At 38.8% G+C, this 14,183-nt stretch overlaps 1 protein-coding gene across 3 annotated transcripts in view; it reads right to left on the bottom strand.

Annotated features, from left to right (window-relative positions):
• trpm3 (transient receptor potential cation channel, subfamily M, member 3) overlaps positions 1 to 14,183 on the bottom strand; it is a 221,716-nt gene that overhangs the window by 10,505 nt on the left and 197,028 nt on the right. For 2 of the 3 annotated variants that reach the window (XM_041787645.1, XM_041787644.1), the window contains 4 exons: positions 9,778 to 9,918; positions 6,700 to 6,828; positions 5,876 to 6,127; positions 2,769 to 2,943 (listed from right to left, as the gene is read on the bottom strand). In XM_041787645.1, coding sequence (XP_041643579.1) covers positions 2,769 to 2,943; positions 5,876 to 6,127; positions 6,700 to 6,828; positions 9,778 to 9,918 — 697 coding nt within the window. Of the gene's footprint in view, positions 1 to 1,578; positions 1,708 to 2,768; positions 2,944 to 5,875; positions 6,128 to 6,699; positions 6,829 to 9,777; positions 9,919 to 14,183 lie in introns of all 3 variants that reach the window. The other variant, XM_041787643.1, reaches the window with a different exon arrangement.

The following is a 14,183-nucleotide window of genomic DNA, read 5'->3' as shown; positions in this document are numbered from 1 at the left end:
GACCTTAAGGGGTGTTTTTGTATCTAAATTTGTCAAGAAAGCCAAATTATATTGTCCATGATTGATTTATAAAAATCAATTAAAGGGTAAAACATCCAAGTGGGTGAATACTTTTTATAGGCACTGGATTTTTTAGTTGGACAACAGCCTAGAAAGACATGCAGACATAACACCATTAAAATAAGGTGGGGGATTTGATTAAAAAAAAAAAAAAAGTAAATAGTGAAAGAAAGAAAATTTAAACAAATACATTAAAGCACAGACTATACACAGAATTTTTCAAGACAGATAAAACAGAGGGAAAAGCAAAAAAATGCAAACAAACAAGAAGCATAGCTTATGTTTATGCTTCTTTAATAAGGGACAGCAAAGAGTGGACACTACAATGATGAGGACTAATGTTCAGAAATGTGTTTCTGACAGCAAAATACACACACAACAGATGCATTAATTATGTCTCATCACAATCTGTGTTCCCAATATATTTAAACATGTAGTCAATGTTTAAAATATATTGTCACATATGTGTGCTGTAGCTTCATTCAGCAATGGTTGATTGCTCTGATTCAATTGAAATGTAGTTAGGATACAGAGTGTGTTTTTTCCATCAGGGATGGTTCAGTTGCTGTAGCTTATTTGGGGAACATTCAGCATTTGTTCTTGGTTTGTTTGCCTTTGAGATTCATTCTGGTCATGCTCATTATTGCTTCGTGTTCAATTGTTTCACACAATGCAGCCCAAAGACAGAGAACTGAAGTAATTTTTCTGTTTTTTTCTTTTTACCTTTAAAATTTGGATTAAAAACTCTGACAACTGAACCACTTGAAAAAACAGATTATAGATGATGAAAGGTGGCTGATTTATATGTTCTGGTGTTGAGAGTATATGTTTTTTTTTTATTTTATTTGTATAGTGTGTGATGTTTATATTTAAGTTCTAATATCTTCTTAATGTTAAATGTTGGCTACATTGGCAGAAATGTTTTAGCAATGTGGCGATTGCTCCAGAGAGAAGCTGAGCTGGGAGTTGATGTGTGACAGACGGTGCAAACATGGCAGGGTCACTTCTTCAAATGAAAATAAAGGAAAAAAAATGAGTGGAAAAGGCATCAAGGGAATACCAAACTTTTACATTTTGATAGTTCCTCTTGATGTGAACAAAGCAATCAAATATTAGAATTCATTTGTGAAAAGTGCTTCTGCCATGTAAGAATGCCATTTGCCAGCCAGTGCCAGAGTTAGAAAGGGTGAAGTTGCCTCCACGATACAGCCTTAGGTCAAGCTTTGTTTAACCTCTTCAAAGACCCATTAATAATAGGCTGCCTTACTGAAACAGGCCATCATACACTTAAAAATTCTTTGTTTAAAGGAAATATTTCAAGGATACGGCAGCTGACCCAAGAACCAAAGCACATGAGGGCAACTTCAACCTTAGAGCGCGTGGAGCTGCATGCACACTTGTGTCTCAAGTGGCCTCTAGTAGTCAGAGTGGGCATGACATGGTGGTAATGTGAGGATGATGAGGGAGAGGCGGGATAGGTGGATGTGGTTAAATTGAGGCCTATAGCTATGGATTTACTGGGATTTTGACTGCACTGGGCAGTGTGGGATGGACCATTACTACGCCAGCTTCCGTGAGTTCGAATGTAATTTTCGACCAGCCAGAGTTTTTCATTCAGCCTGTGCTGTAACTTCCTACTATGCATATCTGAAACAAAGAACGAAAACATTATTTCAGATCTCTTCTCTTTGGGCCACTCCTCACACTCTGTACACACCATCATATATACGACAATACAAAAGGACAGCAGAACAGCACATGGATCCACTCACACTCCCAAGACATTGCTCGCTATCTAAGTTTGATTTGCTGAGTCAAATTCCACTTTAAAATAATGTAGAGACAAAAATTCATGACAAACTGACAATTAACATTTACATCTTCATGTAAGAAACAGTGCAACTTTACAGATATGTCATATGGTGATGTCGGATCAAAAGTTGTCAAGAATTTTCCAGTGCTTATGAAAACCTTTTCTATGTAGTGCAGTCTGTTTAAAATCAACATCTTGCTGTCATATGCTGACCTGTGGAAGAAATGAACTGTTACAGGTTCATATTTGTTCACAGTTTTTCCTAACCTGACATGCCAGATGGATGTGTGAAACACATCCATCTGGAAATTCTTCAATACTAAGCATTTGGGAAAGGGCAGAGGATTTTAAAAACTCGGAGTGTGATGGATGAACGTTCTGTCACATCTCCAATCAAAGCAACAAAACATGTGACATAGCTGCAACCAAGGTGCGCGTGCCCAGCTACCCAGGAATAACGCAAACCATGGCGACTATAGATATGTCAGTACACGACTTTTGTCATTTTTGAAAAGAAAACAACTCACTGCTGTTCTTTGTTCTTCTTGAAACAAAGAAACGTCGTCAAGTTCCGATAAAACTAACGCTTTAGCAGCATCCACGCTAATCTCTTCCACCATAATTGCACCGGCCTCTTGTTGCTGCTTGCTTATGTCATGACTCTGCCCCGCCTGAAAGTACTGCCCCTCGTCGCTGACTGGTCCTGTCACTCTCTAAACGGGCCCAAACAGTTCAGACGGGAGCTTTGCAAGATGGATTCGCCAGTGAGAAACAAAGAAACAGGCGTATCCATCTGCTTTGCAAGGTTAAGTATTTCCATCTCTGTCGTAAAAATCATTAACTTCTCTCCCTTGAATTTACAAAAGTAGTTTAGAAGCTCTGTCCCTGAACTTACGGTCAATCTGGTCAGCAAACACTTCTCCGTAGATCATCCAGTAGGGCATGAAGAAGATGTTCCTTGCCAGCATCCAAGACGGGTCTTCATTTGGGTTGAGAATGGCCTGACGTGCCACTCCAAAACTCATCAGCACCACCAACATGATGATGACAAAATACATCATGTCTATCATCTGACAGAGGAGGAAGAAGAGGAGGATTGTCAGACAGAGAAGGTAGAGGCAAGCTGGTAAAGAATGCTTGTTCAAAGAAAGAAATGGCAAACTAAGGACAATAGATGTGAAGAACTACACAAAACAAGAGGGAGTCAGTGTGTTGGTCAGTTAGAGCAAGAGTAGCTGGTGAAGAGCTTGATAATTAAGGACCTGCTTTTTTATTTGTTTTATTACTACACCACTGTAGATTCTCTTATTGTCAACAAGCCTCAGTGCTTATGTTTTTGGGCAACCTAAACTTAAATCTAACAAATCTTAAGTTAGTTCAATCCCAAATTCAAGGCACATGTGTGTGAATGCATGAGGATAACTATCCCTAAGGTCAAATACACAATCCGTCATCCTGACATATCTGAACAATAACACATAGCTCTCTGCCGATGGGTTGGTCTGCAGCTCCACTGTTCAAGGTTGATATCCTCATGAGATAACAATGAAAATATGTTTGACCCATGTGAGACAACTTTAAATACCCAAACATGAAGGGATGTGTGTCTTTATGAGGGAGGTAACAAAGGTTCAGTTGGGAAAACACTTCCTCTAAGCTCATCTACAAGTATATTCCGCTATCCTTATTTATTTATTTCTATCAAGTCCACCAATTCATGCTCTTTCTGTAAAGTAGAAACATAAAAGATTTAAAGTGCACTTCTGACACGCAGTCCAGTTTGGTTTGGTTTGGTTTGGTTTGGTGTGGTGTGGTGTGGAAAACCTTGATCTTAAATGCGTTTCACAGCAAACTGTAGAATTACTTTGCAGGCAACAGCCAAATCATTTGCCCAAAATCCATGGTTTATTAAAACATGGTGTGTATTTTGTTGTGTTTTGTCCATTATTACTGCAGACACACAAAGACATTATCTGCATTTTCATAATAAAAAGTTGGAACAGGTCCAAATAACTGACCCAAGCTGTTCCACTTTTTTTGGCACTTTTCTGTAGGGGTGCAAAGCTTACCTATCTGTCCATAAAAGGTGGAGGTACGCACATAATAAAGGGTTTGCACTGACATCACTTTCAGCCAGTGACATGACTGCTCAGCCAGGCTAGAAAACACGGCTGTCTGCTATGTGAGGAGTGGGTGAAAATGGAAGAAAAAAAGACCAATATCCATGTAATTTAGAGATATTTGGACTTCACAAGGATCCATGCTGTTTCCTGGACTGTGACACCAATATGTGGCCACAAATCAGGTTTCCTGACATTTATGTGGACCCGATTTCAAGTACAAGCAGATCCTGAAAGTATACATCAGCCTGGTTCATCAGTGATGGATGTGAAACTGAGTTAATGATGAAGTTTTGTTAATGCAAAGCTTTAGATCAGCTGTTTCTCTGTGTTTTACGGATCCATTAACATATTTTTACTACAAGTCACCTGTGAAAGATAGCTCTGTTGTTGTTAAATCTGTTTGCAAACCTTTGGGCTGTAGCCTATTTTAAAACAAGAGCAATGTTCCCAGGATTTCTTACTTAATCTTAGTAAATTTCAACTCCAGATAAACCTTTAGTTTATTTATAATGTGTCAAATTCTCACTGTACAGCTCTCAACTTTTATGTCGTATAAACTGTTAAAGCATTGGATACGTTCACTTCATGAAATGTTCACGAAAATAACATTAGTATTTAACCCAACAGAAATCGTATGAATTAGTAAAGGCTACTTTATTTAATCTGTGATGAATACCAATGCTTGCGTCATCTGTAACAGCCCAGCTTCCTCTTGGGTCTTTAATGACGTACCTTAACGGCTTCAAACATTTCTACAAACATATCCCATCAGCTGAGGATCTGTACTGAACACAGTTACCATAGTCAAGATGTAGTTATTAAAACACACTAAAATAATGCTGTTTCCTACTTATTCCCTCCTGATTTCTTTCACCAGTACAAACTTTCCTAAACTCAGCAGCTGGAACAGAAGAGACTCACGCTGCCTGTGACATCACATGCATAGCCTCTACAGTCCACCCACCAAGTAAAGGTACAGGTGTCTGTGGAAATGCAAACTAATGGGGGTTTAGTGTACTGAACCATACCAAACTTTATTCAATCAGAACAGATTACCTGATGGAAATGTAGCTTTGGAGCATTAACAGAAGGGTGCCAAAAAAGTTAGATGGTACTGATCAGTTATTTGGGGACCTTTCCCAACTATTGACAGTGGAAATGCAAATATTCGCATACTGTTCTGAATTGAACTGGACTGCTTGGTGGAAACATACAGTAATTACCTACAATATAACTACAGATGTCACTCCTGTCATGACAAATCTATTAAAATCACAAGATAAAAACAGGTTTGACAGAACAAAGCCTTTGGAAATTCTTGTTTACAGCACTATAATGATTACTAGACGTAAAGAAGGTGCCCTTTAAGCAAAAATGACTGACTACAAATCAGCTTATGTTGCTACAAAATCATAAAGAGAACTGCCAACTCCCCACTTTTTAATTCTTTTAACTAATCTAAATGCTGGTTTTCATATCAAAGACAGCTAATATGCAGAGGTACACAGCCAATGTCAAAGACAATTGCATATCAGACAGATACTCATATGAGCTTTTGATCCCTCATTTTGCGCATGTGTGCACCAGAGGCTCTGATCTTTTACACTTTGAGATCAAACAATGAGGTTTGGGGGCAAAGAGGCTTATTAGGACAGAGCCTGCATACCAGATAGATACAAATTAATCCTTTGTATTCATGGGCTATGTGAGCTTCTAGAGTCAGTATAGATCATATGAAGAAAAGGTTGAAAGTAGACGTAGTCATAAAGAATACATAATGGGAGCAGAAGTTAGAGAGATATAAGAGCTAAGCTAAAAGAAAAGATACCCACACCTACAAAAGCATACACATCATGTCACAACCCCTGCTTCCTCTCACCATCTTTCCAATCATCATCACATAAGGACCCAGGTACTTGTTGACTCCAAAGATGTCCAGCAACCGGATGTACCAATAGATAATGTTGACACAGTAGATGACTCGCCCATAACTCATGAGTGGCGGCTCCTGGAGGCGCAGAACCATGCCGACAGAGAAAATGAGGATGGCCATGAGGTCTGTGATGTTCCAGTACTCCTGAAGCCACACCTTCACCTTCTGTAACAATTTCCCAGGCTCTGACATCAGGATCTAGAAGAGGGTTTAAGGAAAACAAGTCAAAAAGGATGAGATAAGATGTTTGAAAATGTAAATAAATAATGAAATGAGCTCCAAAAGTGTTTGAAACGGAAGAGCATTAAAAACCAAGATGTATTATATTATAAGCACCATTAGAGGGCAGTATGTGTTCAACAATCAGGTGTCTAAGGAGGCATTGTTTTGCTGCTGTGACACAATGATTGATGCATTTTATACACTTACAGTAAATACACAGCAACAGAGTGAGGCTGAACCCAATTTTCTCACGTGGCCAAATGTCTTAATTTTATACCATTCATTTTTCTTTCTTTGTTTTCACATCTCTGTTTCCACTACATGGTCTCCCTTCTTTAATGATCACTCCATTGTTTTCCCCATTCACTATAAACAATTTGATGACACAGAAATTATCTTTAGCCTCAACCTCAAAACTGATTTGATATCCCCACAGGTGATATCATGATGACAAGCATTGTGTCTGCAGTTAACTGTGTAGAAATGAAGAATTGAACATTTTGTGTTAAATGTGCTTTGAGCACATTTATGTGGACACAGTAAAGTACCTCTCTCATCTTCTCAATGCCATTAGTGAAGATGTAAGCGATGACGATCCACTCCTGAGGAGATGGCCACAGGTCCATCTTAACCAGGACAATGTAGTTAAACAGCATTAGGTAGCCCACGTATGCCATCTACATAAAAACACAAATATGAAGGGAAATCAGAAAACATTCATGGTTATGTGCTTTTGTTTGTTTGTGTGCCTACAAGCAAATTGCACATCAGTAAGGATGAATCATCTCTGTAAACAAACTGGCTTGAAGGGCTTGGCGTGTAACAGCTCATATTGGACGCTATTTAGTGAAAAATTGACCCTCATTACATCTCTCCCTTTATGCAGCTTTTCAGATCTGATAATAGATGTCAAGCCACCTGACTGGTGTATCTCCAAGCTTGTCCTGAAAATGTCCATTATACGTCTCCTGTGGTTTTATCTATTTTAATGCATGGCAGCTATCCACTTTCAATTTTGCTTCACCTATATCTGCACTGTGGCTCATTATGATTCAGGGTAGATAAAATTCTGATCACTATGAAAGCATAACTATCTAAAGATTAGACAAACAGAGCTTACACAAATGTATTCAAGATCTATTTTAGGCATTTTTTTTCTAAATCATGTGCGGGACAGTCCTTGGTTTAAATCAAAGATCTGACATTTCTGAGACAGAGTTTTGATTCGATGCCTTCTGAGACTGAATAGGCATGTTCAACAGTGTTTGGGCTGCTATGACAAGTTCTAAACTAAACTACATAATTAAAAATGGCTCCAGTTAAAAATCTGTAGATTAGTAAGAGAAGAGTATACACCACATGTCAAAATAAAAATGATCCAGTGGTGCACCAAAAATCTTATAAAATGGATTACAAATTTAAGCCATGGATCACAAAAGGAATAACATAATTCCTGTCTTAAACACAAAAAGGTCAATTTAAAGACTTTGAAAATTTAAAGAGAAATACGGTATTGAAAAGCAGATTTAACAGATATCTTAAGGTCTGAAATTATTATGATCATAGTATAAGAAATGAAACAAACCTTGGGGATCCAATACTGAAGTCATTTATAGGTGCTTACCAAAATTATTCAAATTAGGGAATTATTTCTAAACTCCATAACATTCTGATGAAAAAGAAGTTACACACAACAGAATATGTCAAACAGAAATGGGAGAAAGATGCATCTTTGAATATCAGGTAAAAGCTGCTTTAATATGTGGAATTTTACACTGAAATGTACAAATTCTCATGTGCGGGGGGAATGTGGTTGAAAGTGCTGTATTTGTTTTACTGTCACTCAGAAGCAGAACGTACATTTTGCAGGAGCGGATACTGAAACTCAGAAGCAGTTTTGGTTTCAGGAAGCATTAAAAACCATTACTAGAACAGACTTACCTCAGCAGTTTACCACATCATTTTAAGAAATGTAGATTTTCAGTCAAAAAGCAGTGCTAAATATATGTTTAGCATTTTGACCTCTTTTTGCCAGGAGCACCTTTGTGATCTTTGTAATTTCCAGTTTTGTGTTGTTTTCTGTCATGACAGCTGCTGCTCCTGGTGCTTGTGCAATATTAAACTTGCGAGATAGTTTCCCCCTCAATAAGAAATCTTGTGGCACGAGATCTTGTCACACCCCTAGCTGATAATATTGTGCATTTCTATTTAAAATGCTTGGTTTTTGAATGGAGGTTGGTTGGATCATTTCTGCTGTATTTCAGTTGTCGAGGGAATGTGGCTTTGACCATACCGTGTCAGATTTGTGGCTCAGTTTAAATGTTTGATGTATGATGGACTGTTAGCTGTACTTTTATGTAAATATCTTTTTATAAAGACAAATAAATCTTCATAAGAAGTCTTCTGAGTCTTCACTCATCATTAATTTTGTATATTTAGTTCATATTTAGTGTGCAGAAATGGGAGCACTGATAAAGCTTGGTTAATTATTGGTTATATGGAGGGTTTACCTGGATACATCAAGGTCTGTTGATACGGGATTGGTCAATACTCTTCTTACTATAAATAGAAATCAGAGCACTTAGCATTCTGAAAATCACAACCCTTGTGTACAAATTCTACATTTATGTAGAATCTGTATGTAGAGATTAAGGAACAGCAAATAGACGAGGAATGTTTTTTCTTCAGCTTGTGCTTAAATCAAACATTTAAGGGAAGTAAGCAGCTAAAGTAGCTCAAAACATACGTGACTGTTTCCATCAGTCTCACATGCACAGCATAGCATAGCATATGGTTGGAGTGATAACGCTGACTTATTAAACTTTAAGCAGGCCAGGTTTTAATACAAATCTAGCCAGGTAACTTCTACATTTGGATCCCTGGAAAACCCATCTGCTGTTTACGCACAATAATAAAATTCACAGTGGATTATTTTTTCTTTAACCTGAAGGGCAGAGAGGAGACGTGAGGACAGAAGACAAAGAGAGAAAAGAAAAACAGGATGAAACAAAAGGCAGTAAAGATATCTGCTCAGCAAAAATAAACAGTGAAATCCCTGCTGGTGATAGTAAGAGATGTTTTCACTGGGCAAGCAAATTGAAGGAGCCCAGGACACAGCTTATAAAACAATACATCGGCTTATATCAACATTTCAGTCACGCACTCAAAACTCAAGCTATATGCAGACTGTAAGGACATCTAGAGTTAGAAAAGGGATGTATAGAGAGGTAAAGATACACATCATAAACACTTTCCCACGCATGAAAACACTCCAAAACAAAATCATGTAATATTTACTTGTTGCAAAAGTTCAACCTGTGGCATAAGCTGTGACTCAAAGGTTTCAGTGCTAATAAAAATCTTTCTCTCCCCAACTCCCTTCCACTTTTCTCACCATGTGTCTTCTAAAAGACTCTCAATCTCCTTCAAAACAAACTTTCCATCTACAGTAAAGCGGGGTAATAACAGGGTGGAACAGGAGGTTAATGACAATAGAGGCACCCAGGCAGGAGATGCTAACAGCAGGGAACCAGGAATAGATGCGGTTGCAGAAAATACAGTACGCTCTGACAGTGCCAACAGGAAGCGGAGTGTGTGTGGGTGGTGCTGCTGAGGCTGACACTGACCGTATGGAACCAAAACTTGACAATCGGAGCGTTGTAGAACTCGTATATCTTGCGTCCCATGGGTATGAGGCGGTGGCGGTTCTGAACCTCCTCGACGTCCTTCTTTCTTGACGTCTCACTGGTTACCTTACCCAGCATTGCCTGGGGGAATGCAAACCCCACATGGAGCGAGGGAGGAAGGAGAGAAAGATGCGAGGGAGATAGAGAGAGAGCAGGAAGAGGGAGAATATGGCAGATTGAAAGAAAGAGGAGGAGGTGTGGAGGAGACAGATAAAGATGGAGATAAAGACAAGTACGTGGAAGGAAGGTGTGGGATGGGAAGAGTAGAAAACAAATAAAAAAGAACAAAAAAGGAAAAGGGGGAAGGAGTTACAATACGGCTACTGCACAGTTTAACATCATCTTCAAAGAAGCAAGCACGGGCAATGTAATCATTCCATAATGTGAATGTGTTTGATGTGAAGTGTTGGGTGAAGGCTGGTTGGCACAGTATGACACAGACACAGACACTCATGGATTGTGTCTCAGACAACAAAGAAGCAGAAAAAAAAGACGAGATAATGAAAGAAAGAAGACAGAAAAAAGGAAAGATAGAAAGATAAGACATAGATATTTCATTTTGATCTGTGACACATTTCCTTATCCATGAGAGAGGGTTCAAAGCCCACTGTTTTATGGGTCATGGGCTTAATGTCAAAGCAAAACCAGACCTCTGAGGGAGTTCATTCATGGGATTGTATTGTACGTCAAAAAGGGAATCTGTCCCACAAAGGCAGAATGCAGTAACTACACACCTGCTCTAATTTAAGTTATAACCTGCTTGTCTTTCTATTCTTATTGGCTTCAAGAACTAAAAACTAATCTAAACATAGTTTCTCCTTGGCAGTCTTTGAGGTGAAAGAGTCTTCACCATACTTACAACTCTCTCTACCTCTAAAAGCAAAAGACAGTTGCAGCTACATCAAGTGAATGCTACCTGTTAGCCTTAGTAAAGCTAAATTTAGCTACTGTAGAGTTCTTTTTTGTTTTCCATAAATTAAAACAGTGGTTCCCAACCTTTTTACTTCGAGACCCCCATACTTGCGTATAAGAATCAAGGCTATTTTGTTTAAATACAAACAAAATAGCCTTAAATAAACATGCTCTTACCTTTGTACGAATGATTCACAAGTGTTTTATCATGATTTTAGTCAGTATGTGCAAATCTTACTTGAAGTGCCTCAGATTAGAGAGAGCCTTGCTCTGAAATCTCTGGTGTCCCCCTAAGGGCGTCCTGGACCCCAGGTTGGAAACCAAGGAATGAAAAATTAAAAAAAAAAAAAAAAAAACTAAAAGAAAAAAACAACAAACAAACAAAAAAACCTCACAAAAAAGGATGAACAAAACAGCAAAATTGGCAAACTCTGACTTACTCTAACTCTGACAAACTCTAACTGAAATTCAGTGCTTCAAGTATGTTATCGTAAGAGATTGAGCCGTATGTGCTGTTTATGCTAGTTCTGATTGTTTGGGTAAAATTATCACCCTAAAAAGACACAAACGAGAGCATTAGTACCTTTCTATCTGTTTCATAGTAATCACCTAGTTTGAAAACATAAAAATAGGGGTGTGATGAGACTCTTATCTTACAAGATGAGATCTGGGTCTACAAGAATGAGACGACATGAAATTTTACTCTTTTTTTCAATTTTGGAACAAAATACAAGAGAGGAAAATGTGTCTTTGATACAACTGAAAGTCACAAATGCAAAGCAATTACTGAATTGCTTTGTTTAATATTTACAAGTGTTTAAACAAATAATCTTTTACTGAATAGGGTATCAGTGCTTACATAAAGTTTGTCTTGTCTAACTCTGACTCACACTGCATTTCAACAGCTCTTCAAATCAAATCAAATGCATTTTAATAATCTACCACATCTTTAATTTACTACACTATGCACTTATTGCTACAAGGACAATAATAATAGAAACATTTTAATTATTTTGGAAGTATTTTGAAAACTGTTTAAACCATACTGAAATATAAAAAGCTGCTTTAGTATAACTTAACTATTTCTCATCCCCTTGAAAGAAATCTGTATTTAAAAAACTCAAAAGAAATTTTTCTGTCAGTAACATGATTGCTGTAATTTTTACAGAAATTGATTATTTTATTGATTTTGCAGTCTTTTTTTCTCATATGAGCTTTGACATTGTTCGACATGACATGAGCATGCACATTAATGTGTGTGTGCGTGGATGAGCAAGTGTGTGTCTCTGCTCTGTGTGCTGTCAGACAAATGACAGGGAGTGTTTATTCAGGGATATGACTTTGTTTTCTGGAGCAAACAAAGTTCAATTTACCGCTGCAGTAGGCCTCTACAACGGTCTGTTACACTACATAGGTGGAGTTTCTCACTGATGTTTTGTGCAGCCAGCAGCTGATAGATGAGTGACTGACTCACACAGTGAGCTGAGGAAAAGAAATGATGAAGCATCGATTGAATCAAAGCTACAAAGTAACAAACAGCAACACTATGAGCAAGTCTGCAAGTATACACTAACTAAATAAACACTGTATTCTCCTCACACAGACTGCAAAGGTTTTGGCGGCAGCATTTAATCATTTCACATGATAATGATGACCTTATATTTTGTAGATCATCGCGGCTCCTATTAAGGTACACAGAGTAGGAGGAGGGAGTGGGAGCGTTGATCTGAACCAGTCATGGATCAGCTTCATTTCTCCACTGGATGTCAAGCCAACAGTTTCACAGTGTCAGAAGCATCTTTGTAATATCCAGTTTAGTGTTGTTTTCTGTCATGGGAGCTGCTGCTCTTGTTGTCTGTGCATTATTGATCTTGCGAGACAGTTTTCACCTCGATGAGAAATCTTGTGACATTTCAATCTCACAAGATCTTGAAGCACAAGATCTCGTCACACCCCTACTTAATACCCTTTATTCCTAACTTTACTGACCATGTAGTCACTGCACTCAGCTTTTGTAAAACTTTGACAGACCAAGGCAAAGACAAAATGTGTGAAAGTCTGACCAGATACACAAAACACATGATCTGGAGTTTGTTTCATTTACCAGATCATTAAAAGGGTACAACAGGGATACAATCACTCAACAACTACAAATTATTGGAAACCGGAGAAGGAATCAGGGAGTGATGTAGGGATTTTTCTTCTAAATATGTGAAACATGTAAAGTTGAAGCTTAGTCGAGGGCACACAGAAATATGGCCGTTGGGGTGAAGAGATTCAGATGCCAGGGTGTAAATCACACCATGCCTTGACTGTACCAGACATGCACATTATGCGATCAGCAAGTGGACACCAGCTATCACAAAAGCTGTAACATTCATCACAGTGTGGTTTATCTAAAGCATCTGAGCCTGTGACAATACAATCTCCCTCTGTGGTACACCAGTCCGTATTTATCTGTATGAATCTCAGTGTGATTCATAGGTCTCTGGAAGTGCATTTGTACAGTCAGAAGCCAGAACAGAGAAAAGGGCTCATTGCAGATGCATCCCCTGGCAGACGGGCTGTTTGTTTAACACCACACTGCCTCAAGGACAACATGTGCAAAGCTGCCCCTTTTGTGGGTCTTTGCGCTGGCTTGCTGGCTATGCTTTATGCAAATGGAGAGTATGTACAGTGGTTCTAAGAGGCGTTCGGCTTCAGTTCAATCAGGTAATGGGACAACCTGAGTTCCTGCTTGTGTATTAAAATTACCTTCCAAATTCCAATCCTGATTTTAACACACAAACTGGATCTTGGTATGGTCTCCAGACTTGATTAGATTGAAACTGAACGAGTCCTAATCCTGCTGTACATCCATGTCTATGCAGATGGACTATCTCTTCCACTGTGAGCAGGGAGAAGGTGCTCAGACTCTGCATGATTTAAGCTCTGCAGCAGCAGGCGGACAAGGTTATATAATGCAAAAGCCTGGGCCTCCCATGCTCAGCAGCAGCCGACATGCTGAGTGGTGTGCTGCAGCAAGCCATCAACGATGGGAGAGAGTGAGGGGCAGCAATCGGCTCGCATACAGTACTGTACCTCAACCAGAACTGAGCTTGGAGAGAAGGAGAAAGAGAGAAAGGAAAGGGAGCAAAAGAACGAAAAAAAGAGGGAGAGCTGGGCAGAGAACAAAAGGGGCGAGAGGAGAGGCAGAGAGAAATGAAGGAGAAAGAAAGAGGGAGAAACAAACACGAGGGAACCCACAAGCAGCAACAGACTGAGACGCTACAACTCCACGACTATGTCTTTGTTGAGATGACAAGAAACAGTCAAGGCCGGTTTAACTGGAAGGGTCCAGTTGGCCTGAATAGAGAAACAAGTATGTGTAGAAAACTGTGCATATGTATATACTGTATGAAACTTGCCCACATGAGACACAGATCTCAGCTATG

The sequence above is a fragment of the Cheilinus undulatus genome, linkage group 5 (genome assembly GCF_018320785.1).
Source record: "Cheilinus undulatus linkage group 5, ASM1832078v1, whole genome shotgun sequence".
NCBI classification, from domain to species: Eukaryota; Metazoa; Chordata; class Actinopteri; order Labriformes; family Labridae; genus Cheilinus; species Cheilinus undulatus.
The sequence above is the reverse complement of the archived record's forward strand: the minus strand, read 5'-3'. Positions and strand labels throughout refer to the sequence as shown.